The 26487-nt window shown below is 40.2% G+C and overlaps 1 protein-coding gene across 3 annotated transcripts; it reads right to left on the minus strand.

Moving 5' to 3' along the window:
* Positions 1–979: 979 nt before the first annotated feature.
* LOC111268803 (uncharacterized) lies at positions 980–25180 on the minus strand. Of its 3 annotated transcripts, none has more exons than XR_002685413.2 (4): positions 24833–25180; positions 24421–24586; positions 16592–16769; positions 16174–16400 (listed from the first exon to the last, which is right to left on the minus strand). XR_002685413.2 is itself a non-coding variant. In XM_022848003.2 (3 exons), exons 1-3 carry the CDS (start codon positions 24864–24866, stop codon positions 1563–1565), a joined length of 354 nt encoding a protein of 117 aa, XP_022703738.1. In that variant the 5' UTR covers positions 24867–25180; the 3' UTR covers positions 980–1562. The 3 variants fall into 3 exon arrangements, 1 of the variants encoding a protein (XP_022703738.1); XR_015314378.1 differs by lacking the exons at positions 24421–24586; positions 24833–25180 and adding exons at positions 17308–17389; positions 17937–18058; XM_022848003.2 differs by lacking the exons at positions 16174–16400; positions 16592–16769 and adding an exon at positions 980–1716.
* Positions 25181–26487: the final 1307 nt, after the last annotated feature.

Here is a 26487-nt window from a genome sequence, read left to right on the forward strand (position 1 = left end):
GCGGATGAGTTAAACTTTTCTTCATCTTGTTCATACATTGTAAACCGGCAACGCAAAACGTGCTCAAAGCATACTTAACACATCTAGTTATGCACAGACCGATATGTGATGCGTAACCCACATGAATCTGCCAATACTTAGGTTATACCTACCTGATTACTGAAGGACATCTGCATAATATGCAAATGCATAGTACATACATGTACACATCATAATATATAGCGTTATAGACGTAATGCCAAGGTACAATAGCTTTCAACCTATGCTAGCGACTAATACAGGCGTTCATTAGTTCAACACGGCATCTCCCACTGGATCAAGCTTATCGCTTTAAATAATTTCACAAAATCACCGGGACTTTTCCAAATTATCGACACGAAAGTAAATGTACATATAAACTTAACCTATTTTAGAATAGCGAATAAGGGTCTCTAATGAAAAGCGGCTCAAGGAGAAATGGGACATTAAACAAAGAGATTCTGCCCTATCTGCTAGCCATTGCAAAAAAAGGTCGTTCACAAATAGGCAAGAGTCAAAGTTTGAGCAATACACAGTTTAATACTTGGCAACTGATAGTTAACTGAATTAGTGAAGTATTTACACACGATCTTCTTGTAATTACAGAATTAATTAGATGAAACTCATTTTCCCGTATATTATTATCATTATGAATACTCAATTTAGAATTATTCGAAATACTACATCTCAGGTGAGCCCGTGCAATTTATTAAACAGTAATTGGCTCGCAATAATATATGCGTGTTGGCGTAAGGGTCGGGAAGATAATCGAATTGTTTCTGTTTAATCTTCGCTTGATTGCCGCGAAGCGAAGCAATCGGTGTGAGTGTTACAAATAGACAGACAGGTTCACAAACGGACATTTAGTTGCGGTGATTTGCAAATAAGCAGACATATATATATATGTATTGTATTATATGCGTACTATTATATATTGTAGTACCAAATACAGATGCCCCTGTGTTTGTTGCCTAGAATTATATAGACACGCAGTCAGGCGCAGGAGAGACCCAAGATTGAACCGGGAATTCCAAGCCAGCCGTAATCGACACGCTCTAGCCGACGTCGCCGGCCAGTATGTATGTTACATTTAATTTGAAATGTCTCACAAAGGCAAGCGTGTAAGTAGCATTAAGCGAAACTCCGACCTTTTCCAGGTTGCTCCCTGGAGAACTGTTTCTATGTTCTATGACAAAATCGTACTATTTAATTTAAGAGCACATAGTGTACGATAAAGAAGTCTTTGTTGGTTTATCGTACTTTATTTCGTTGCCTGCATACGCCTATTTATATATGATCCGCCAGATATTCAATCTAGGCTTACGTCGGGCTTATTCTGAGATTCCTCATGAGCTTAAAATAGTTTCTGCGATCATCTTTTTCCAGCCTTAGGAGACTTCTCGTAGCCATTTGTCTTCGAATGCCGATCCGCACGCCCGACCATTACAGGGAATCGCTCAGTCGCCGACCGTCTACTTTTCCTTTGACCGTAACGCTGCAGTGTGCTATTGGCCAGCCAACGTTTTACTTCTTTCGCCACCGTATCACACGATCTTCTTCATCAGCAGACTCTTCTTTCCGTTGCTTCGCTTTATTTTCCTTATTTCTCCCCCGTTGTCTGAATGGTCGCCTTTGTTGGCATACTTCCACTTCTCGATCAGTAACATAATGATCCCTCGGTTGCTTCTGGGTAACGCGCTGGAGTTTGTCACGACACGTGTGTCGAGTCAGAAACATAAAAGAACGACCCGGTTGTCATGTTGGCCATAATCTTTCCACGACCTTCATTCTAGGTTTTCTGATAAAAGTTATTGCCACTATCAATTCTGTAAACGCCATGACAATGCAATCGGATAATTAGCACTACCGCTCTAGTAAATACATAGCCCCACTCTGACCGAACAGACCGAAGTGTTGTTGCGTAACCATTAACTCTGATTAACTCATCATTATGTCCTACTCAATCTCCTTCGTGCTGACGATGAAAAGACTTCAACAGGAACATTTATTTGTAGGGCGTCACTAACCAACGAGTACGCTAGACAAGCATGACTTGATGCTTTTGTTTGTTTCGTCAGTTCTCTGAGCAACGTGACAAACGTTTATTATGGCAACAAGCGAGATCAGTCCTTCTACATGCAAAGTGGTTTTTCGGTACTTGCTATAGTTATTATGGCGTGGATTATCGTTGCGTGGCTAAACAGGTTACTGACCACCTGAAACGGTTAGTTGCAAGGCAGAGCCGATACCTCTGACCGAATTACGCCTTCGTCCAGATCACATACTTTTTTGATCTGTTTATATACATACTTTTTATATGGACAAAGATAATTATGGAGCTCTTCCTGCTATCAAAACTAGGTTATGATTAATAAGTATCATGCCTGATAGCGACGGATTCGATTAATATATACAATTCAAGTTATACCAACAACTAGCCTTGCTGACGTCGTATTTTTCCTTTCCTAGGTCATCAGAAACGTGATTAGCGTCATTTTATTTAGACTATCCTGCTAGATAACGTAAACAATAACATTGTCTAATAAATAACGGATTTATTTAGGACGAAATATTGAAGTGACAGATTCTACAAGCCGCGATGACGTATTTAAAGAAAGCTAACGGAAAGTTATTACAAACTAAATATAATTTATTACAAGTGTGTCGGAATAGGCGAAGGAGGCGCTTCTATTTCAAGTCAGAGTGGATTATTTTTTTCTTTGCTTATATCTCATGAGTATATAGGTGTTGTGGTGTTCGGCCTGCGTGTGGTAAGATAAGGTTAGCAGACCTTGTTCATTAGGCCCTCGTCGAGTCGGCATTCCAGGTTGAAGCCGACACATCTCAGGTTGGCAAGGACAGACTGAGAGAATTGTGAAAGTACTACTATGCATTGCCTGTCATTATGATTAAGTGAGGTGAATCAGAGTTTACAGTTTAAGTTTAGTCCAGTTTCAACTAGCAGGCTGTTTTCATCGCTGGAATGCCTTTTCTAGGCCTGATCAAGGCGACCTAAATAAAAGTTTCTTTTCGTTCTTTTTATGTAACCGCTCAACAGTGGAACGCCAAATCATTCTTTGGCAAGACGTAGGAAAGCTGTACTTTTCCATGGAACATCTCATTGAGGGCCTCTCAAGTGTGCGAAATTGTAAGTAGTCTTAGTTGAACAATTAAGTCCCCACGGCGTGCGACACTTCAAGTGCGCAAAAAAAGGCATCGATGAAGCCTAGTGCGGATTTAATGCTAGCTGCTATCTTCCAACAAAGAAGCCATATTAAATAAAAGGCCATATTGATACTGCTTTGGTCTATTATGAGCCACTGTCATGCTAGCTTTCCATGTTTGCATGCGCCTCTCGAGCGCCAAATGTAAACTAGGATAATTAGTATTCAGCTCCTAGCAACACTTATCACATAAGTAGATACACTTATAAGTTTAATTGGATTCTCAAATATTTTCTCAGCTTATCGTATATATAAAAAGCATGAAAGTTCGAGAACCGGTATGCAGCTCCAGCATCATACAATATGTATAACGTTGTAGCTTTTCAAATTTATTTGAAGTAACGTTTTTCCTTTTTTTTGTAGCAACGCCTGAGTCGTCATCGGACTAGCGTCAGTATGATATTTTTTTCAAGAAAGAGGCGGCTAAAGAACTTATTATAGTTTCATTGGAAACTTAAGGCAACTTTCAGTGACTGCTGATATTTAAAAAAAAAATGAAAAGGCATCTCTCGAAGCAGAATAATTGTAACGAAGAATAGGACACGATAGCTCAGCCATTGCAACCGCATAAACATACGTCTTTCGAAAAAGCATGCTATCAGAGACGTATGCGTAGTAACACACACGTTTTTTTTTTTGTAAGAATAGATACAGCTCGAAAATATCAAGATCAGAAATGGGCCAAAAGTTACATGAAACAAGTGGCTGTCATCACCGTGATTCAGTACCGCGGGATGATTATCCAGCATATTGTTAAATGTGTCTTTCTATGAACTATCATCGACAAAACTTCAGTATTATCGGGTTTTATTATTAAGTTAGTTTTTAGTATCGTAAATTAGTTTTTGTATAGTTTCTGGTTTGTATTACAACGTTCTCTTCGTTCTTCTAAGGAAATAATTGATCGACTAATTTGTTATTAGTGTCCCATAATTATTGAAGCTAATTCTCTGAAGCTGACCCCTTCTTGCCTTAGGCAATGCACCCAAAAAAGTTAACAGTTTGCTAGAGATGATGGTATTTTGTAGAAAGTAGCACCTATAGGTTGAATCTGGCGAGCGGGTTGGTATCGATCGAGATCGATGCGTCGCGTGTCGGCCGTGAGGACGTTAGCCGTATGATCTGTTTTATGGAAATAAACTATGGCCGACAACTCTATTCCAAGCTACTCCCCAGTAACTATTCGTGACCTACTATATGATTCTCGTGATCAAGAGTCAATGGTTATTATGAAATATCCCTCATCGATCCGATGAGATCTCGATGACGTTCTATCTTGACTTCGGATTGACAAACGTCGTCTCAATCGTTGTGTTAAACGAAAACGCGTCCGCTTGTCTCTACAGTATATCGGTTAACTAAAGACACAACAGATAGAGTGCCTATACAAAGCGGAAAGAGAGACCCGCTAGGTAATAGGAAGGATTGCTGAATGTCTCACATCAGTACTCTTCATATTCGATACTGATCTTTTTTGAGACCAAGAGCCTTTGAAGGTTGTAGTCAAAACCATAAGGCTATAAAGCGTTCCAATATGGCTTCTATTTGCTGTGCTGTACATCGCGGTAACTTGATTCATTATATGATTTAACTGGCTTTTTTTAGTTGTTAGAGCTGCGTTGGTACGACAGCTAGTAGATCTGTTATTATACTTGACGTTTGATCAGACTAGAAAATGCGTTATGCCAGACCCTGAGGCTTTGAATGTAAACCCGAGCGAATACCACTCGCTTGTACCGGGCTATGACAAGGAAGAAGTTATGGCATCTATAAATCAACAATACGTATTAGATAATCGAGCTTTCGGGTTCTTGGCATAGGCAACGCTACGTATATAACCAAATTAGAAAAGGATTATTTCCTAAACAAAAAAGCCAACCTCAACATCCAGTGATTCTTTTTCAGAAACCCATAGGAGAGTCGGAGGATTCATATGTAGCTTAAGGAATATATATATAGTCAGTTGTTAATGTCCTCAAATGGAGCTGATCTACGCTCTCTTTATCATCATATATATATATATATATATATATATATATATATATATATATCAATGTTTCATTGATTCGGCCATCGATTGTTGTGGCAGAAAGCAAACGCAGCCCGCGGGTTGACGGTAGCTCCGCCGTTCAATATAGAAGACGATATGCAATAATCTGTCGCCACCCATGTAAGTATCGATCTTCAAAATCGAGCACCTATTCTGGTATAATGGATCGTTGTTTAATGGTAATGAACGAAGAAGTTATGGCAATATTCAGATGCGCCTGAGATGTGATGTCGTTGGAAATTTCAATATCATTGTTGAAACGTCATTTATTCAAGGACACCTATCGTCTTAACCCGAAAGGCTTTGAGTGTTAGAAACATTGGTTACGTTACTAATAGCCGAGATGATGCCCTTGGCACCGAAGTGTCAGTATTTGGGAATAAATTCTCATAGTGTTTTTTAACAGGCTGCCATTGGTCTTATAACCCATAAGTTTATGCAGTGCACTTAGGAAGTGGCTATAGTTTTGTCGAGAACAAAGCTGTAAGTATAGGCTATTCTCGAAGTCTCTCTCGGCTCGTAGAGCCACTTGAATAAATCTAAGATGGTGGACGAGATAATCTTTCTTGCTGATTCCGTGTCCATATCGTATGGTGCCGCGATTTTTATTATGTCATCAAAATTTTCTGATCTGATATAAATATATGCTAGCTATACTACCCGTTTAAAGCATGCCTGACAGCAAAAATCTCACACGATAAATTATCATATCATGGCTGCATAAAGGGTTCTGCCCCGCCTCGTATCCATATATTTCAATTACCCTGGCCATAAGCGGCACACTCGCAATCGGATATTAATGTGCATTTACGGTACAGGCAAACGTGGAACTTTTCAGTTGAATTAGTTTGCGGATAACGTCAACCTATAAGTTTTTACAGTCATTCCGCCTCTCCAAATACGCGCCACGTGTGCTTTTTTGCGTACACTTTGGTGGCGTCTGTATAATGAGAAATAACAGTGTTAATAACGTGCTTAACCTTTACCTTATTAATATAGTTACTGAGCTATAATGCAACTCTGGCAGGTTCCGACAATAAACTCGTTATAAACCGCTTCGCAAAAGTCTTCTCATGGTTTCTATCTATCGTTTTTACCAAAGTATTGTCGTAACGCGTCATGCGCTACCATCTGTTTCGTCGGATTCGCTATTTCAGAGCTCGTCACAAGCAGACATCGAATCTGGTGTACGGGCGTATGGCATTACTGGGTCACTATTCCTTTTGAAAACCTTGCTTAAAACCTGTATTTGTTTTTTGTTCGGCTTAAACAGCCATTTCATAGTGGCATCAAGTCTAGTGCTATAAAAGCGGAAAGTCAAAATAATATACAATCAAAATTTTGGCACCCGTCCCGTGTGTAAACTGTACGTTTTATATATAGAAACCTTTTTTGGCCCTGGTCACTGACATACGGTGCTGAGCGCCTTCGTGGCTAAGTAACCTTAATTTCAAACTGACTAACAAGTTTTCCCGTAAAAAAGACAAATACCATTTTGCGGCAACTTAGGTCAGATTAAAAGATGGATCCTGAACAGCCTGTAGAAATTCAATATATGCCTGTATTTTACTTAGCACTAAAACATTAGTAGCATTTTAACTTGTTCTCGAATGGCTTAGTGCGGACCGCCATTATTTTCGCATACGCAAGTTCCCGAGCGTAAGTATGTCTACGGTAATGTCACGACTGAGCACTCAACTATACAGCTTTTATATCACGTTGATTCCATTGTTGTGTTCGATCAATTACATCCATCGTGTAATTAATCGTTTTACACGTACTTAAATACTAAAAAAAACGTAATGTAAAATTTTGCTGTATTATGGTTTTTTGGCAGTTTATTGACGTACATTTTCTGTTATTAGATGGGAATGACTTTTTTCTATTTTAGCAACAGCGGTTTGCAAGAACCTTCCGATTGCTCCTGCTTTAGCCGGAGGTCGTACGATGGGTTACATGAGCTATTTAGTAGAGGGTGCGAGATCATCACCAGCGCATAAATATTCCAATAGAAGTACCTGTCAGGATTTCAAGCCACAGCTACGGTCGTGTCGGTAATTCAGACACGTTAATTATGTAGCAGGAATAGAAGATCTCAACTGTTAGCGTCAATCTAGATGATTCCAGAAATGATCCTAAAACTGCTGGAGTCAAGCTAGATTCTCTTCAATCAACCATTTCCGTCGTACTGCTCAAGTTTGGGGGTTGGGGTACGGACCCGTTTTACACATAACATAACACTAGAACTTACCGCACTTTCTGTGCTAATGCTACATCTACAGCATTTGTTGCTATCGCTGCTTGCGACATGACTTGGTAACTTTGAGATATGGCATAAGAATGTTAGTTTCCATCAAGTGTTCTAGCACTGATACAACAAGCATTGACGCTAATTTCTATAGTTGCTCGTGTAGAAACAAAAGTTGTAGTTAGCCCTTGGATATCGCCTGGATTCGATGGCTCGGACCTACACAAAACTATGAAAGTGACATAAAAATGTTGTTCCTTTATTGATAAGCTATGACCAAAGTTCGATTCGTACATTGGTAATAAATAAGGATAGTAAATAAGGATAACTGACTAATTCTAATGAATTTCAGTTTTTGTTAAACAGGTACTAATCTTAAGCTGTTCTTTTTGGCAGATCGTGTCTTGAAAGGCTACATTCGAAGTATGACGAGATAACGGAAAAAGTTGACAGTTCAACTATATCAAAACCGTCTACGGTTATCCTAAATCAAGCGAACCCATGAGTCTGTAGGTCTCCATGTTTGTCTAAAACCCAGATTTCACAGCCAAACGGCGAGCAATTGATTTCATCGAGCGATTTCACCTGGTGAACTTCGTACATGTTGTGTTTTCTACGAAACGTGGGTTGACGAATCTGTATGCGATGCTGCCCTATCGTTTAATAACGTGTCTTCTTTGTTTCAAGTAATCCTTAGTAATCTAAACGATTCTAAACGATTGGCAATATTAAGTGTAACTTTCCGGTAAATATATGGCTATGAAAATATTACGTGGATACAGTAATAACGTGTTGTTCTTTGTTGCTACGTTAGTAATTCTATTTTTTGCGCACAGACTGCCTATCATTCATTTGCATTAGGGCTTCGTTTGAAAAAAAAACAGAAAATCATCAAATGCTGTAATCATATGCATGGATCGATGCTAAGGCTCTATAATTGTGTCTGGATTCATTGCGTTGCTATCAACAGATGCACGATTATTTAGTAAAATTAATCATTATGTACGGGAATCAAGATAAGTACTCCGTTTCCGGTCTTTTAGAATGTAACTGCTCGTCATGTTCACTTGCGTCTGTGTTTTACTCTTTTTATTTTTTCTATAACAGATAATAAACTAATTATACAATTTAAATTTAGTTAATGAGCCAGGACGAAGCATCCTGTGGCGGTTCATCTGAGCTATTGTATGAAATAATCTGTATGGTAGAAAGTTATTTGTCTATTATCGTATGTTCTGTATTAGAACCGATGTAGATAGGCATAGTAATATATATATGTTATAAATGCTGATGCTCAAATAATTGACGGTAATCGTATTTAAACCTACGCATGGGTTAACTGTCGACCTACAGCTAGGAACAAATACTGATATAGTTTAGAATCTCTCTTTGCCTTATTGATCCAGTAAACGGTGGGTATTTCTATTCTGTCTGATAAAGAAAATCTTTATCTGCTAACTGAAAAACCCAACTATTAAAAGGGGCATATTGACCGCATTGTAACTGTTGACTGGAATTTGTTTTTCCGTCACTGCCGCCGAACAAACAACATACAAGTGAAATTTTTCGGTCTTCACCATTTTCTGATCATTGCGTTCACTGCATTGTTCAACTGTCGTGCAAATCGCTTCGCAGTTAAATTGTTTAACATCAGCAGATTCTGGTACCCTGTCGAAATTTCGCATAAATTCACGCTTCGACCCCCCCCCCCCCTCGCTGTTTTTTCCGATAAGCGAGCAGACATCTAGAGGGCTCTCAACTCGTGTCCGTTCGGAACTTTTTTTCGGAATGAAGTGTTTAATATAGACCCTTCGACGATAACTTACGAGGCTACGGGACGCACTAAGTCAGGTTGGACCAACCACCAATGTGCATAAAAATACGCGCACGACTTAACTCAACGATTATGTGCAATCAGCGTGTACGCATAGGGACAAAATGTAATTGTTGCCCCTATGGGATAATGTCTACGTTCTAGTAAATTTATTTTGCTCGATCATGAGGTTGACTATTTAAATAATTGTACGCAAAGGATAAGCTTTCAAAACTGTTTGCACAGAGTAGTTTAACTCCGGTTCAGAAGAAGGGGCAAAAATCATTTGCAGAAAACTGTTTCCGTTTCCATGTGTAGATTCTGTGGGAATGAAAGGTTTTGTTAAGATTATTACCGCTCAGATGAACGTTTTTCTGATTAAAAACTGTCGAGATGGCGCAACACGGACTGGTCCCAAATTGCTCTATTCGTACCAAGGAAAACACGGGCACCTATTCTTTGTATTCTGACCATACAAGTGTCAATCATGAGTTGACGGCGCGTAAGTTGTTTGATCTAAGCAATCATATAGACACTATAAATGGGTTGGCGCTCATACTGTGCTGATAAATCTTATCTGATAACAGTAAGAAGCGCTCTCAACCGATCTTTCCCTGGAAAATATGTTTGTTCATCCAAATATCTAAGGAGCCTTTGTTGGATCTATTTCTTAGATAAAGGTTTTTATACTACTTATTGTATACACATTGTTTCTTCGCTACAAGCTAATAACATTTACTCAACTGAAAAAAATTAATTTAATTTCGCTTCTTTTTTTTCATTATATAAGTAGAAATAACCATCTGAATGGCTGCGAGACTGTGCCCAATGACGTCGCTGGCACAAAATAGAACAATTATACTCTCTCCTGATGCTCGAAAAGTTTGCTTCACCATAAGGATATATTACTAGAAACGGTATGTTTCATCGTAACGAATAACAGATACATAGTGGCCCACTTCTGCGTCAATATTTTACCTCGCACTTCACGCTCACTGACCAGGTCCTCAATTCAATTTCAATATGCACCAGAAAAATAGTCCACCATTGTGTTAATGTCTACCATGCAACAATAAATTTCACGCAAAGGCTACCTAAAGCGAGAGATTAAGTTAATCTAGGGCTAGATCCTAAGTACTGACGTGATTGAGTAATCTAATGAGCCGTTCAAGTATGAGCATTTAATAGGGGCACTATTGTCAAATTTGTCGCAGCTTTAATTGATCGCAAATTAAAGGTTACTGTTAAGGCAGCGATCTTCAGGTTAACTATTGTCGCAGGCTACACGACGCCACCATATTAGTATCACTCTTACGTACAACGTAAGAGTGATACTAATATGACTACAATCATAATATCATTGCTATGGCATAACAATGACCGTTTTCATTGACCGTTATAATTTTCGTACGCATTCAATCAAACGGAAAGCTTAATGTGATCGATGTTTGAAACGTCAAAATGGATGAAAGACATTTGGTTTATATTTAAACACCTATCGTTTCGATGAGCGTTGATTATTTTTTATTTGATTTCTTATATTATGGTATCAACTAACGAATATTGAGTTGAAACCCAGCAGTTCCTCTAGATTTTACAGCGAGACTTAACTTTCTCTGGTCCTTTCCCTTAGAAAATCGTATAAAAGTTCTTCTTAACGCCTCAAAAAGCTCTAAATGGGTCCTATAGAGGATCAGTAAAACGTATGGCGGGAAGCGGCCTGCTTGCCTTGCGATTACGGCATATCATGTCCGCTCGTCCTCTTTATGGAATCCTGCGCCGTACCAGTGGAAATAATACTAAACGACGTCTTCAGTCCCCACTTTAGATTCGCGTTAAAACAACTGCCTTGTGCGTGCATTCAACCTGTAGCATCAAAGGCAAGGAATAGCGCCTACTAGGTAAAAATATACTATGTATTTATAGGTAGAGAGGGTAGAAGTGTAACTTACGTTATCTTGAAAAACGTACCCTTTTTAGTACTATTTTGAGATCCCTTATGGACATTTGTACGTGGACACCGACGTATGTTTAACTGTTTTGACTTAGGCCGGCACTACGCGCTCTTATATAGTATTGTTGGTCTAAACCACTATTAGTGTACTCATACAATATCTATGTACATGCATGTTTCGATGTATCCTAACTGGCATATAATAGAAATAAGAGTGAAAACTCTTGAGAGAGATCAATCTAACTTTACTCAAAGAAAAGTTAGGGCAGACTTTTTCCTCCGCACCCATTCGAAAGACAATATGACAAGAGTGTGATATCGCCAGAAAGATTGAATATGATTTATAATAATTATATTCTATCAATTACTATTTTTCACTGCGCAAGTCGCGTATGGACTCATATAAATACATAGAATAATTAAACACACTTTAGATATATATAGAAATGCTCTGTACTATGTAAGAAAGATACCCATAGATGCCAGAAATACTCTGCACAGATATGTAGAAACGTACAGGTGCAGACCTATTACTCCGCACGGCCCTCAAGCATCGTGTTTTTAATGACATATACAATATATATATGCCATACTTCACAACAAGTCCTATGACTCTTGATACGATAGGTGGGAATTCGCATCGAAGAAAGCTGGGGCAGCATGTGATCAATATAAAATGTGAGTTAATCGTTTTCTACCGTTTTCGAGTTATCCAAGTTGTCTACCGCAATAGGCATCAAGAAACATGTCTCTGCTCCGTTGAGAGTTTAGCAGGTCGGATTGAATACCGAAATGAGAACTTAGTTATTATGCCTTCGTTGAAAATACTGCGGATGTGTAATGCCGTGACCGACCATAAGCGCTGATAGATGATTTTTAACCAGATAAAATCTACTGATGACAAGAGGTTTTTAGATTGAAAGTTTCATCTATGTAAGTATTCAGTAATTTCGGCATTTTTTGAGTTATCTTCTCCCATTGCATGTTGTCTGACCTTTTGAACCTAGCTGGCCAGTCGTGTTCGGGCATATTTAGTCTCTTCATTGAGACGTACAATATCTCTTTTTTTTCTCGGTAGTGTTTTAGTCTTACATTTTTCGCAATCCTAACTGCAATTGAGATACCTGGACTCACGGGTTAAACGCTCGGGTCTGTCACTTTAAGCAACGTTTACTGTCGCCGAGATACCCACAGACTCAATGTAGTACCACAAAAATATTGCAAGGAAACAGAAATAAAAAGAATAACATTACTGCTAGTCTTGTAATCTAAAAAAAAAATGATTTCTAGATGTCTTAACTTTGTTTTTAGTCAACAAATTGTCTTTAGTTGTGCCGTGTATACAATGCACCACCTAATCGTGTTGTGGTTAAAAGGTTCACCTCGCGTGTACCGTAGCGATCCTTCAAGCATAGTTGCTATATTTTGTGTAATGCTCCTTTTCTGTAAAAGGCTCTTACACCAACGTTCATCGCATTTACACCCTATTTCTAAATATAGCGGAGTATGTTACTCCAACATGCAGTAATAAAATGCTTAACCATGCGTACGGAGATTTGATTAGTGAGATATACAATTCTACTTGACACGTTCTGCCTCCCCTTCCCTTCCAAGAGCAACAGTCTCAGTCAGTCGATCCTCATCCCATCGTTATGGCTGTGGGCCCTTTGGCCTTTTGTGAGCTTTTCCCCCGTTTGAGCCGTTCTAGCCCCTTCACCCAAATGGTCGTATCTCTCACGACCTTCTGCAAATCGGCTTGCCTTCCTGTAACTCTACCGAGGACCGCGCTATTCAGTCCGTAGGATTCGGTCGACGCCATCAGGAGCACTCGATCTACCGAAAAAGGACCTGAAGGGGGATGGGTGAGCGCGGAGTGACTTAGGGGGAGAGAACCTAAGGGATTCAGTGAGTACAGCGGTGGTTTGGCATAGTGGCAACGGCAACGTCAAGTTTGCAAAGCCAAACCGGTGTGTGGATTCATCAAGAATTCACACCCCCCCCCCCCCCCGAGAAGGGCAGCAACCCCTAGGATTCCCGTAAGTCGTTTACCTTAGTTCTTGCGTGGTTCCATATACTGCCTCGACATCTAGATGCCGGAAGAAGGAACCCCATTTCCTGACGTTCAATATCTCGACATCAGCAAGCGAACGACGGAGAACGTAAGAGCAACTAAGAAGCAATAAGAAGCGAGTAAGCTAACCAAAGGATAGACACAGGGAGAAAGAAGGGATATGGGGTGTAGTAAACAGACCAAACGAGAGAGGATGAAAACGACAGGAGAGAGGAGACGCGCAGTGAAGGCCGGGATATAAAAACAGGCCAAGGTTTTGAACAAGCGCCATTTTGATGTCGAAACCGGCGAATATGGTCTGTTGCTCGCTACTAAGAACCTACATACGCACAGTAGTAACACATTCAGAAGTTTGCCGTGGTGGGCTAGGGCTGTCGAACAGAAATATCTATCTAACGATTAAGCGCATCCAATTGGTCGCGGAATATTGCCGTTCCTGTACTTGCTACGGTCGCCATGGCATTTTCTAAAGGCGTAATCGCAGCTACGCTAACGCTACGTGTACGCACACGTTTATATATAATAGAGTTGACAATTACATAGTGACATTGAAGCACTCACTTTACAGACGCTGAATTACTCCCATTGCCGATATTCACTGTCGCCAGCACTTAACAAGATCATAGTGCTACCGTTTACTTCACGAGGCCACCTTTGTCCTTGGATGGACAAATGGCCTGAATTGCTTGAAGTTAGTATTCGAATAATGTTGAACATCAACACTGCGAACCCGAAAGTGCTGCTCAAGGTACTAGTTTTAAAATCCATAATGTATCCATTAACTAGCCTACGCTAGAACATTTCTACAGGGATCTGCATCGAGCGTGTTCTCCACTATCCATAATACACAACAATGCTATTTAGCACAATAAGGAATTATCTCGTTTGTTTGATTCCTGTATTCAAAGATTCATTTTTAATCATATGACGCACAACCTCCACTTGTTATTGAACTTCGATAATTGTCTGAGTTGATTAAGCCGAGGCACATTTTCAAAAATATCCGTATGTACATATATAGAACAATGGGATAGTGAGAAGGTGATGCTAAAGTAAGCCGACTTTAAGCAATATGGCTCTAGCTGCTAATGGTGTATTATAAAAAAAGCTGGTGTTGTTAGTTAGCACCGTACGGCAATTCGATGTCTCTGCACAGAATGTTTATGAGCTAAAAAGTTTTGAAATAGGATCACAGTTCTTCGATAATACCGTAATATGTAATTTTCTAAACTATCTTGAGGGCAAGTCCAGTGAACCTATCAACAAGAAAGGCCCGTCTTCTTTTAAAACTGGTAAATGACGCTAGGCAGATGTGACGTTACTGTTCGTTATTTCCCTTTCGTCCTGAGCTATCCTGTAATGCTTGACCTGACTATGTAGAGCCTTTCAATACTGCAAACCAGCCGCCAATGACGAGGTGATGATCTGCGATGCAATTCATAACCGCACGACACGCACCAGCAACTACAACCGTACAAGTTACTATTAAATTGCGTTTGTAACTGTTACGGAAGTACGTAACGTATACATTCTCAATTTCGAAACAAGTGATAGCATTGGTGATAGGTGACAACATTTTAACTGAAACCCAGTAGCATTCTATTCTGGCTTCGAATGATCATTTTATGAATACATTCTGAGTGTTTTTGAGGGCCTCTAGTCTACAGAGCTGACCGCTAAGAGCGTCCTTGGTAAACCCTATCGGCCTCGGTCGATGTGGCCAGAACGCTTTGCTTCGAGCGGCTTCTATACAAACATACCATTCGTCCAATCCGGAAGAGCGAGGGAGCGAGATCTGAAGTAGCACAAGATTAATGCACTTAAGGGGCGGCTTCCTAGACGGTTTCTCTGCTACGACTTAAGTTGGAAAACGGAAAATGTTAAGTAAGTAGCCCATTATTTCGATATGACAGATGTTCTTCGGAATCAATGAAAAAGAGTATTTGGTAAAAACTTTTTATCACAAATGAGTGTGCGTGTCGATCCTATAGCACGAACATCAGAGGAACGCGTCATTCTAGAGTGTATGTAAATATTAGATGACAAATGTAGTATCAATGAACAAAGGCAGGCCGTTGTACGAGCTGATGAAGATGGTGTTTTCTCACATGGGTCGCCCGGTGACGTTAATATATATGTTTGGGAGTAGTTGAGGGGTCCAAGTTCCATCCAGAAATTTCTTTCAGTTACTTCCAAGCTGCACCCGATACCAGCATTTGCGACAAGTCCGTTGAACCCATTTGTCTTTTTCGTGTTCCTGTATTTTAGCTCGATTTAGTAACACGCGCGAATCTCGATCCACGCTAGAAAAATATTAAAGCTGCTTAAAGAACCAAAAAAACAGTATCCCTCTAAAGCCATACCTTTACAGGAAAACTTTTCAGGGGGACAGATGAGATTTTGGAAGCTACATCAAAACGCTCGTTACTTCGTGTTGTTCAGCAAACCAACGGCAGCACGTAACTTTGTATTGTTTTTAATCTGAGCGAATCATAAAAGGAGCCAGCCACGACCGTCTCTAATTCTAAAAAGCAAGCCGAATGATAACCATTTTATACACCCTACGTTTGAGTTTGTACAAAGTTTTTTATGCGCTTGTCATTCGCTGTCTAAGTCATTGATTGCTGAAGGCCTTGTAAGGACACAGAGCCTCCGATGCAGGCAAATGATCAAGCTAAGCAATATCGATTGACACACTCCAAATAGCAATGCGCTGTCGTCGGCAAATGGCTATCAAAATGTAAGACGATACATTTGCAAGCGAGCTACATTAACAATATAATGATTTCTGCAGACACAAAAAAAAAATTAAAAACTCCTTTAGCGATTTCTACTGTCATCCGGCCTTTACTTCCGCTAGCGCCTTCGAGCTCGTCATACTTATAAAATGCCTTCTTTCTTAGCTGTCCATAAATTTATCAAACAGTACGTGTTGGCGTATAGTTACTGCTTATCGAAGTAGTATCTTCAAGATGCATTTCTTCAAGTTCATAAAGTTGCAAACGTACACAACAGTCTTCACCTGATACGTATTTTGACACAGAAAAAAAACCTTAGTTAAATAGAGGCTCACAGATCAGAACTGATCGAGCTTTTCTCGGAGCGACTGCCTACGACATGTGAAAAAATCTAGAATTACATTTTCGTATAACAACGTTTTTTTGACAGTATTTATCAGGCAGTAACTCTGTAAGTGAACTATACAAAAAATACCTGTAGATGACGTAATTTATTTAAAGACCATTGTAACCGATATGGAAATCGATCGTATCCAGCTACGGCGAACTAGTCATCATTCAGTTGTCGTTTAAACAGAACTACAGTCATCAGGATTGATCAGTGGGTTCCGCTTTATCCAGGCTGTTAGACACAGACCAAAAGCTGTTGATGGCTGTAAACAACGTAAACGCAATACCGTTTGAGTGCATATATATATATAGTGTAATCAATACTCGGGATATTATTGAACCCGATCATTTAATAAGCACCACGTATACCGATGGCTGTTTGTTTGACATTAATGCATAAGTAATGTTTAGTATTTTTTTTCTTTTCAGGCTCTTTTTTCTCCAAATCGCAAAGCGTCCGTTTTTTTTTTTGTTTAGCTGCCTCGTTTATTCATCTGTTTATAGGTGAAAGAAACGCGGGGCCAGCTAAAAATGTTCGTTGCGCATACTATTGTTTACCTACAAAGGAATGCTTCGAGCGTTACGCCCAATTTTGTTAGTAGGCATCGCCCCAGAGAGGTGGTTCTATTTGACAATTATCTTAGTTCAAAAAGCGTCAACAAGTTGAAAAAGAGCCAAATAAAATGTGCTCTGTAACAAATCACTTTTGAGCAGTACTCTCAAGGTAGGATTTTGCAGTCTGCACAAACTAACTAGGGCAAACAAACATGCAAGCGGTGTCCGATACTACGATGCAACGACCTTTCCTGTCACGTTGTAACTATCCGCTTACGAAGGACTGAAGCCGCTGGATCCGATATAAACATTATTAAACAAAGTTTGCCTGGAAAATTAATAGATCTAGATCAGTGCACGCAGTTTTGAACATTCCGTTTTACACCTGACAATGGCAGACGATTACGTGGTAATTATATCTATGACTGCCGTTGGCAATGTAAGACAGTCTCAGTACTGTGCCAGTACTATGGCCTACACGGTTGGTCCGCGTTTATAAAGAAAAAAAATGATAGAAAAAAATTAGCTCGAGTTCCTCAGTTAGCACTGAAGGCCATCTAAGGCGCTTTGGAGCATTCTCCACCTCACTTTTCAAATGGAATAGACTGAAGATACGATGGTCCGAACACGAAGGTAAAGATAGCGTAAAGGCATTATAGAGTAACATAAATACATGTATTGTTTATGTGACGGCTCGCAAAAGCTGATTGAGTTAAATGATCTGCCTCGGAAGAGTAAGTTTGACGAGAGTGAACCAGTTTATCTTAGTCGGAATAATTGTTCGCATACAAAAAATGCTATGGTACCAGCATGAGGATAAACGCAACTTGTAAGTTTCTCTAAGATTAAGTAAGGATATCATATGCTGAACTCACTTTCTCATTAGGTCACTGGCTGTTCCGCGTCTACCGTGTTTGTTTCCCTTCGCGAGTGCAGGACGATGGCCTACACACTACGTTCCTACTGGAAGGTAAGGAAAACAGCGTGGAATGGCAGCAAGAGCCATCCACCTCTAAGAGAACATACCTTTTGCCGTCTAAGTGATGTCCGAAAGGAAAGCCCATCTACTTTGTCTTTTTTCTCTTGCCCTTTTCTACGGCCGATCGGTTGCATTTCGAACAACAGGCCTATCTACTTAGAAGCCGTAGATCGCAAGACTGTCAATTCTCGAGAGAATTGCTGCAGGGAAGCACCTGACGTGCGTCCTACTGGACAACGAAACGTGTTCTATGCTTTCTTAGCGGAGCAGTTTCGATATTGGTTAGGCTGATTCTTTTTCCAGTAATGGACCAAGCTGGGTTTACAATTGCATGCGGACTAGTCATTATCGATAAATAAATCAAATCGAGCTGATAACTAAGGAATGAATAAGGGTAAATAGATTTGAATACTTCTTGATGCAAGCACAGTACCCTATTCTACATGGGATAAGTGGAAAATCTATTGCAGAGTATTCTACGGCAAACAGATAATCAGATGCAACAATAACACATGACCCACACTACTTATATTGGTTTCTTTTTCATTGAATATAGACTCAAGGCGATCCTCGATAGAGCTGCACAACAGTATGAACCAACGCCTGAAGAAATCTTATAGGCACAGGTCTCATCGTAAGTATGAGCGGTTTAACAAAAAGGTTAAGTAGAAAACGAGTGGCTCAACGATACAGGAGCTTAAACTTGGTCGTCCTGCGTAAGCATTCGACTGTAACAAGAAACAGTCATAATATCCAAATACGGGACAACTTGAAAAAAGACTTCATCGGCTTTTTTCGTCAAAATGAATAATGGCTGCTATTACGATATTGAGAGTGGGGTACAGCTCAGGTGATGCTTGCGCTCATATTGTACCGTCTCAGAGTATTTCTACTTAGCTTCAATGACGTTCATTCGATCATATCACATATCAGCATGTACTGATACTACCGAAAACGTACGGGACTGAGTACTGTTGTTCCCGAGCTCGCAGTTTTCAAATAACTATTTAGCTTTAGATAGATATGTGGTCAGTGGAATAAGCGGGGATCAAACATGACGGGAGTTCAAATATGACATCTTATAAACATTTCAGCAGCACCAGCCTCGAGCAGGAACAGCGTACATGGTAAATGGCTGTTTGTTACAGAATAAACATCATGCAATCAACGACACGTAATACAACAAATGCGTCAGCCGTAGCATAAAATAGCGATAATTAACAACGGCCATTTTGGGCACAGATCCCCGTAGACCACTTAATGTGGGATGTCGCTTGGGTTGTCACCTATAACCGACGTAGTTGATTGCAATAGGACCTAAATGACCTATTTATTAATATAGGGTAAATTGTTGGAAGGTACCTTGTGCGGTTGCGCGTTCTTGACTGTGATTTTACTAAATCAAATGTCTGCCCATTTGTCTCTATTATCTCAATTCGACTAGGTAATGATTTGCGCGAAAGACCTGTTCTTCCTGTTACAGTTAAATGGGGTTCGATAGCGATCCGTTTACCATGCCGGTTCACTCTTTAAAGCCATAACGATATAACGAAAAACAACGAAAGAATGATATTTACTTGGAACATTCTGTCGTATCTAGAAGCGTCGTTCTAAAAACACTTAGGGCCGTCACACGATCAATATTCAGAGACAATTTTAGTATAATATTAAAACATAACGGAATCTCCTGGCGTTCTCGGCCACTTCTTCGTGGACCAGTGTTCCACTGTAAAAATAACTTAGAAACATGCAGCTAACTTAACAGTTATAAGAATATTTTACGCAAATGCCTTCGTAAGCGAACAGTGTCGCCGCCCGGTGCAGCGGCCATACACTTAGATGGAAATAATCGGGCATTTTTTTACGGTGTACATTGGCGTATGTGTATAGGTTAAGCACGACGTCTAGCGGTGCTGGTAAGCGTCCCAGAAGTTGGTGACCCGATCGACCCTTTCGATAGCGGATGCATACACATGTACATAACGCATTTACTAAATCGTAGCACTGTTGCCATCATCGTGCAGACCTTAACGGATCCTTTCATTGGAACGTTGATAAATGTATTTCTTGTGTCTTTACATTTCCATTAGACTGGAATGAAGACAGAGTTACCACAACAGAAGTGCTATTCGTTTTCGCCGGTGACATCAACGGGAATACGAAACTTCCCTGCACAGTATAACTTATCGTGTCATAAAGCAACAAAAAAACAATACGCAACGAAAGCTGTCTAGCTCCGCTAGCGAATAAACATCAAACACAAAAACTTGCAAGGCTAAATTATCTGTTAATTTTTATAGGTATCCACAAGAGTGTGCTTGCAAAGAACGTCCTCAAAGTGTATTTCCGGCTTCTATATATATATTTGTTTATTCTGTCGTTCTTACATTCAAATAATTTGTCCGCCTAGGTGGATTTTCTAATAACGTGCTAACTGGCTGAAGCAAGTCATCAGAATATATTTAGAATATTATTATTATTATTATTTAAACTGTTACTACCGAAGCTAGAGGTTTGCGATACATCCTTTTGACAGCTGCCGATCGTTACATAGTCCATCTTAAAAACAGTGACATATTTTCGGCATCGATTACCCTAGCATGCTTCCCCTGCCATCCGACTTTCGCTTGTATGCAAATCATTCCGTGATATCTTGCTCGCCCCTTCATTCTGTCACGAAATGCCCGTGTATTTACTAACTGATCTGTATATTTTCTAATTATTTTAATAATCACGAGAATCGCACACGGGAATATCAAGTAGTTTGTTGGCTAACGCTTCCTGATATGTTGATGTCTTGACGTCAGCGCGGCAATGGTGCAGTGGAAGATAAGCTTAACTAGCCATCAGCACAAGGGCGGATCCACCAGAATCCAAATGCAATGGTGATTAGCGATAATCATGATAAGAGAAACGGCTTGGCAGGCACGTCCTTGTCCCGACCGGCCTGCGGCAGAAGCAACCCCAGCAGTAAAATATATTAATGCTATCTAAATACAATAATGCTGTCCGAATCGTGGCCGTCTTTTACGTTCAGCTATTGTCTGCGAGGCAGTGTAATCGTTTTGTTACTGTAAGAGCAAAGTTAAACTGTAATGAGAGGAGATAACCAGTGCTTTCGAAACAACGATCATAAACAAGTTTAGATGCAATTTTCGTTTGTGTATCTTGATCCCAATGTACAACTTTTGTCTATATATCAGATACGTCCAGCGGTAAACGCCTTATCAGATGAGCTACCTATCGCTGTGATTGTTTTGGTTGAACTTTACGGCAAGGATCGCCTGCGAAAGTAAAGGCTCTCAGTGTGTGAAAGGCAGATCATCGCTTAGGGAATGGTCATCCTTCAAGTGCAACTTTCACCCCCGTCTGCCTGCCTTCCTCCATCATTCTGGCTGGATCGCCATCGATCGATCGATCGATCTTTATTCCATTTTCGACGGTCCATTTTCATTCTTCTAACTTTAGATTTGGGAGCGACATCGCTGTAGCAAAGCAATATGGCACTGTGGCCCTAGACGAAAGACACATTGACGTTGTGTCGACAACGGCGTCCCCCGGGACCATCCCCGGACTCGATCCGCGACAGTTATTAGTAAATAATTAACTCGGTATTTTAAGACAAGGCGATCGTTATCGTAACTAAAATATAGCGAAACAAGTATCAGAATATAGTTCTTATATATCCAATAGTCCAATATATCCAAACAATATATACACATTAGTGTTGAACTCTAAGTAGGTATTGTTGTCAGTGTCGCGCGGCTTTGATTAAGCCCTTAGACGCTGAGGTGCATGAGGTCATGCAGCGATGAGATGAACTCAAGGCGCTAGCTGATCTCAAAGTTCATGTTTATTCATCGGTCCGTATACATTTGTGACATGCGTACATTGTGAGGGTCAGACTTGCATCTCATGAGATGTACTCATAACCACCTTTATAACTGTGACTCGTTTGAAATTCAAATCCAGATGTATTGCTTTCATTTGCTATTCATTTAACTGCTAGTGAAGGCCAACATTTTGTAACCAAGTCCATTGGCAGGAGCTTAGGTTTCACTTAGTAGGCCCTGTGCTTGTTTACTGTACACAGACATTTAGACAACCTCAAATTTTTCGCAGTAGGATAGTCAGGTCAATCTAGCACAAGCTACAATGGCTTTGTTTCGACCGTGTGTAGTTTGAGTGTAATTTTGATGTTTATAGGTCTAGTTAGGGATAACTAATTGTATTGTACAATGCAGAATCTGTTTCTGGAATCCGTAGAACCAGCACCCCACAGTAACTCCTTATTCTGCTCTATCCTTACCTGACACAGCACCACCTAGGTAACTATATACTACCATGACATGCTATCGTTCTTACTTCTTCTACTGCGGCTTCTGCTGTTGCTCTCGCTGTTACTAGTCTGAACGGCAGCACTAAATGGAGGAGCATAGAGACTGACTAGATGATCTTCGAAAGCTGCCGGGGACGAGGCTGTTTGACATCGTGCACTGTCCGGTAGCCCTCCCGACGAATAGAGTTTCGCCTCAGGCTGTTGGCCAAAAGCTTCCTTCCCTGATGATCCCTCGTTGGGAGAAGCCACTGGATCTTAGATAGCGAGGCAGACTATACTGTTGGAGAGGTTCCCTGCCCCCGATGTCAAAGCGACAAGGGGCATGACTCAGCAAATGATCCAGGCATTTCCCTCTCGGTGTCCGTTAGTAAAATGAGTCAAATACGATGATAGTTTAGGAGGACCGTCTTCACGAGAGGGACACATCGTAAGGCTGAAAAGAGACAGCCTAACATTTTCATAGAGTCTACCCGTGCGGGTCACGCTCAAGCCATTTGGTACAAGTATTGCTGACGAGAGTTATTCAACACGCAGGAAAATGTCCAGAAATGCGCTACCAAAAACCAGACTGTTAGAGATTAGACGCAGTGAACGAATTGTATAATAGGTACAGATGTTGTCTCTGTATGCACAAGTACCGTGTGCTATCAGTTAAGCAAGCTCTGCACAACTCTGATTTCTGCTCTGCTAATCAAATAGATCGCCATTGTACACAGATAGTTTGAGGCAACCGAAGTTTGCGAACATCCTGTAATGTAAAGCATAAATATAAATTCACACAAAAAATGGTCCGGCAAACAATCGAATATTGGCACCCCTGCCAGCGATAGATAAAATCTAGTAACGTACAAACAATTTCTGTGCAAAACTGGAGCTTTAGATTCCGGATGTTTGTTCGCCTGTTTTTAAGTAAGTCGCTTAATTTTTCTATAAATCTAATCAGATATTTGACAAAAACTGAAAAAGTCTATCTACGAAACAAATTATCATAACGGTATCGCTTCTAACTTACGAGATGCCCAATGAAATAAGTTGATTTGAAAGGAGCCCTTTACTTCTCGCCAATACGTCGAATATTAATGGCTTGACAAGACCGCATACATAAAACTTGACACTAACAACTGTTGAAAAATTAAATAAACTTGCGCCTATTACCAGTGCTATAGGAAGCCTCAATGCTTGGCAGTGTGATCTAGAAGAGGACTTGCGGAGAAAGCGGTTTTTTGCCTGAAGCGCAATTTTCTAATTTGACCTATTACTTGAAACTTCTTAACTTATCGACGAACTGTGCAGAATTCTGTTCTACAACACTATCGTCCTCTTTTTTTATAATAAGCGTTTGGTAATAACGAGCATTCGCACGCAGCCATTGCAAAAATGACATGTGGCACCCTTCCGATCAAATCGCGTGTATTGTTGCGCTGTCAGGGTTGACAGATGACTAGATAGAGTTCAATTAAATTGAAATGTTTTTACGCGCGATAATAAAGCTAAAGGTATACGAATATAGTTGGTTCTGTGTTTCTCACGCCGTCAGACTGCCGGTTAGGATGGAAAATCTGCCAGTCTGTATTCCTTGCCCGATTTGTCCGAAATAATGAGATACGTTATTTTTTAATACACGTCATGGATCACCGAGCTGCACAGATCGTACCGAAAAGTCTAGATTGATTATAGCTATGAATTTGCTAAGTTAACTTAGTCTTGGGGATTTTAGCTAGCCGCCATATTATGCATAGGTTGTCGGCACATCAGAATGCGGGCGTTCGAAATGTCTGTATCTTAGTATATTTTGCAATTTAACGCGCTGGGCGAAGAGCTCTAATACTCTTTTGATGAGACATATGAAGGTAAAAAAGTGGCCATATAGCAGTTATCGTTAGGCTAATTAATCCTGTTACGGTAATAATGAACATACTACGATTCAATGTCGTACAAAAAATACGTTTAGTGAAATAGCTTGCTCTGAGAGCGAAAAGTATTTCTTGTATAAAAAATATTTTTGACTTTTCATCCCGCTTAGTATAATACTAGCACCTACCATAATAGTGAGTGACGATAAGAAGTGACGACTGTCACCTGCAAGATAACACTTCGATCGTCGCAACGCTGTCCGTGACCATTGCAACAAACGTCACGTCTTGCGCGTTTCTTCATCCATAAGAAGCACAGACATCGCAGACCCACCATCTCACTGATCCAATAAACTGGATAGCCAATAATCGATAAAAAAAAAAACCATGACAAAGAGTATTTTACAGTAGGGTGCCTGCTCTTTGCGGGTTTCTCGACCGGGGACCAAAAATGCGCCCAGGTGAAATGTTCGTACGTGCACCTCACGGTTCGGGTGTTTGATATGTTGCAGGTCGAGGCCAAATGTAGCAAGCTGGTTGAAAGCTTTGTCTTCATACTCTAACATGAAACTTAGACCATACAGTTATTGTAGTACTTACCCGAACGCGAGATTTGAAATACACATGCACCCATTTAGACAGGTAAACATACTAATTAGTGACTGCACGACAGTGGCGGTAGTCGGTACTCCGGTTTCCTCTACCTTCCAACTAATTGGAATTGATTAGCGAACGGAAGAAAGTCTGCTGGCAAGGGAGAACATTACGACTAAATGTCTCAGCAGCAACATTGGGTTCGCTCTACCGATGTTATTAATGTTGTTTATAGATTCTTGTTGACGAAGCGAACAAGTCGTAAGAGGTCTACCCGTCCCGAATCGTTGCCGGGCCATTCGACATTGCACGCAATCGGAATTTACGAAAAAAAAAACAAGAACTAATTGTCCGCACTTATGTAATAATAGTGGCTGTATGGGGTTGCTGTTTACCGTAATGGTTGCCCCGTACAGATTACACATAGATGATGACGCGCTGACTAATTATATTAGTCGTGTGTTTCTCACATTTGGCTATGACAAAACCGATAGCAAGCTAAGGCACGCTGCTGCTGCTGCTGCTGCACAATGGATCGTTTCGAACACATGTTATTAGTTTGTAAACGCCATCTAAGAAAACTAACAAAAACTGCAGACATGTGCCATCTTGCAAAATGAACCGTTGCCCTTTATACACTCACGCTGAATTTCGGTTTGTCTAGTAAAACATATTTCTGTAAAAAGATGAATTAGACATTAGAATAAAGCGAGCTAGCTAGCTAGCTCAAGGTCGCAGGTACCGTTTTGCTGTTGTTTCACGTTAAGAAATAAAAAAAACATTAATTTGAAAACTTTGCAAAGAATAACACACTTGGATATATGGACTCTATTTATGTTACGTGACTTCTGTAGTTAGATGTCACCTCGTCCTATTAACGGAGGCACTTTAGCCTATTTTAATAAAAGTGGGATAACTTTAGTTATTATGACTCTTATATATATTCAATTGTTTTTGTACTAGGATGCAATCACCATAGCAGCGGTCGTAATTGTCTGCTGTATTACATAGGATACTTGATGTATGACTGGGCTCGGAAGTAATATGTGCTTACTATGTTTTCGGCTTTCAATGAGGAACATCGCTGTTCACTCGTCAAAGGCAGATTCTGTATTTGGCATAATTTTCTTCTTTCTCCCTTGTTTAATTAATTTTTTTCATCTCTTTCAGAAACCTTCACCCTGAATCTACGGGCTGCGCCCATCCAATTTTTAAAATCTTTTTAACTGTCATATGTGTTGTTTATTTAGCTAGCGGTTAAACAACATGGCAATCGATCGGCACAGGGTCTGGAGAATATGATGGGCTTACAGGACGATTTTAACGATCTCTGCCATGTGTCTGATTGGGTGACTGTGAGCAATGTTATAGCATGTGGCTCTATTTATCTCTGAACTATACCACCTGAATTTCGGTGCGTTTAAACAACATTGTCTTAGAAATATAGAAAATCGTTTTTGTTGAAGGCGTTAGAGGGCGTCTGATCCGCTGCTGCGTTTCGCTGGAGCTCTATATATACTCTAGGATAACGTAGGCATCGCTGGCACAGCAAAAGATTTGATGCTTTTAGCTCCAAAGCAGTGTAACACATTCGGAAAATTAAGAAGTGATTAACTCAATCCGATTTTACAGGCGTTGCATTAGTAGATCCTAATGAAAAG

This window comes from Varroa jacobsoni, unplaced genomic scaffold (assembly GCF_002532875.2).
Source record: "Varroa jacobsoni isolate VJ856 unplaced genomic scaffold, vjacob_1.0 scaffold_1321, whole genome shotgun sequence".
In the NCBI taxonomy this organism is placed as follows: domain Eukaryota; kingdom Metazoa; phylum Arthropoda; class Arachnida; order Mesostigmata; family Varroidae; genus Varroa; species Varroa jacobsoni.

Bases quoted from the DNA above. Each gene is read 5' to 3' on its own strand.
- LOC111268803 (XM_022848003.2), bottom strand. From the start codon at position 24,866: ATGGGTGCATGTGTATTTCAAATCTCGCGTTCGG. The intron at 24,587-24,832 runs GTAAGTACTACA...TTGGCTATCCAG, and splicing joins ATTTCAAATCTCGCGTTCGG to TTTATTGGATCAGTGAGATG. The intron at 1,717-24,420 runs GTAGGTGCTAGT...GACAAACTCCAG, and splicing joins TATCGTCACTCACTATTATG to CGCGTTACCCAGAAGCAACC.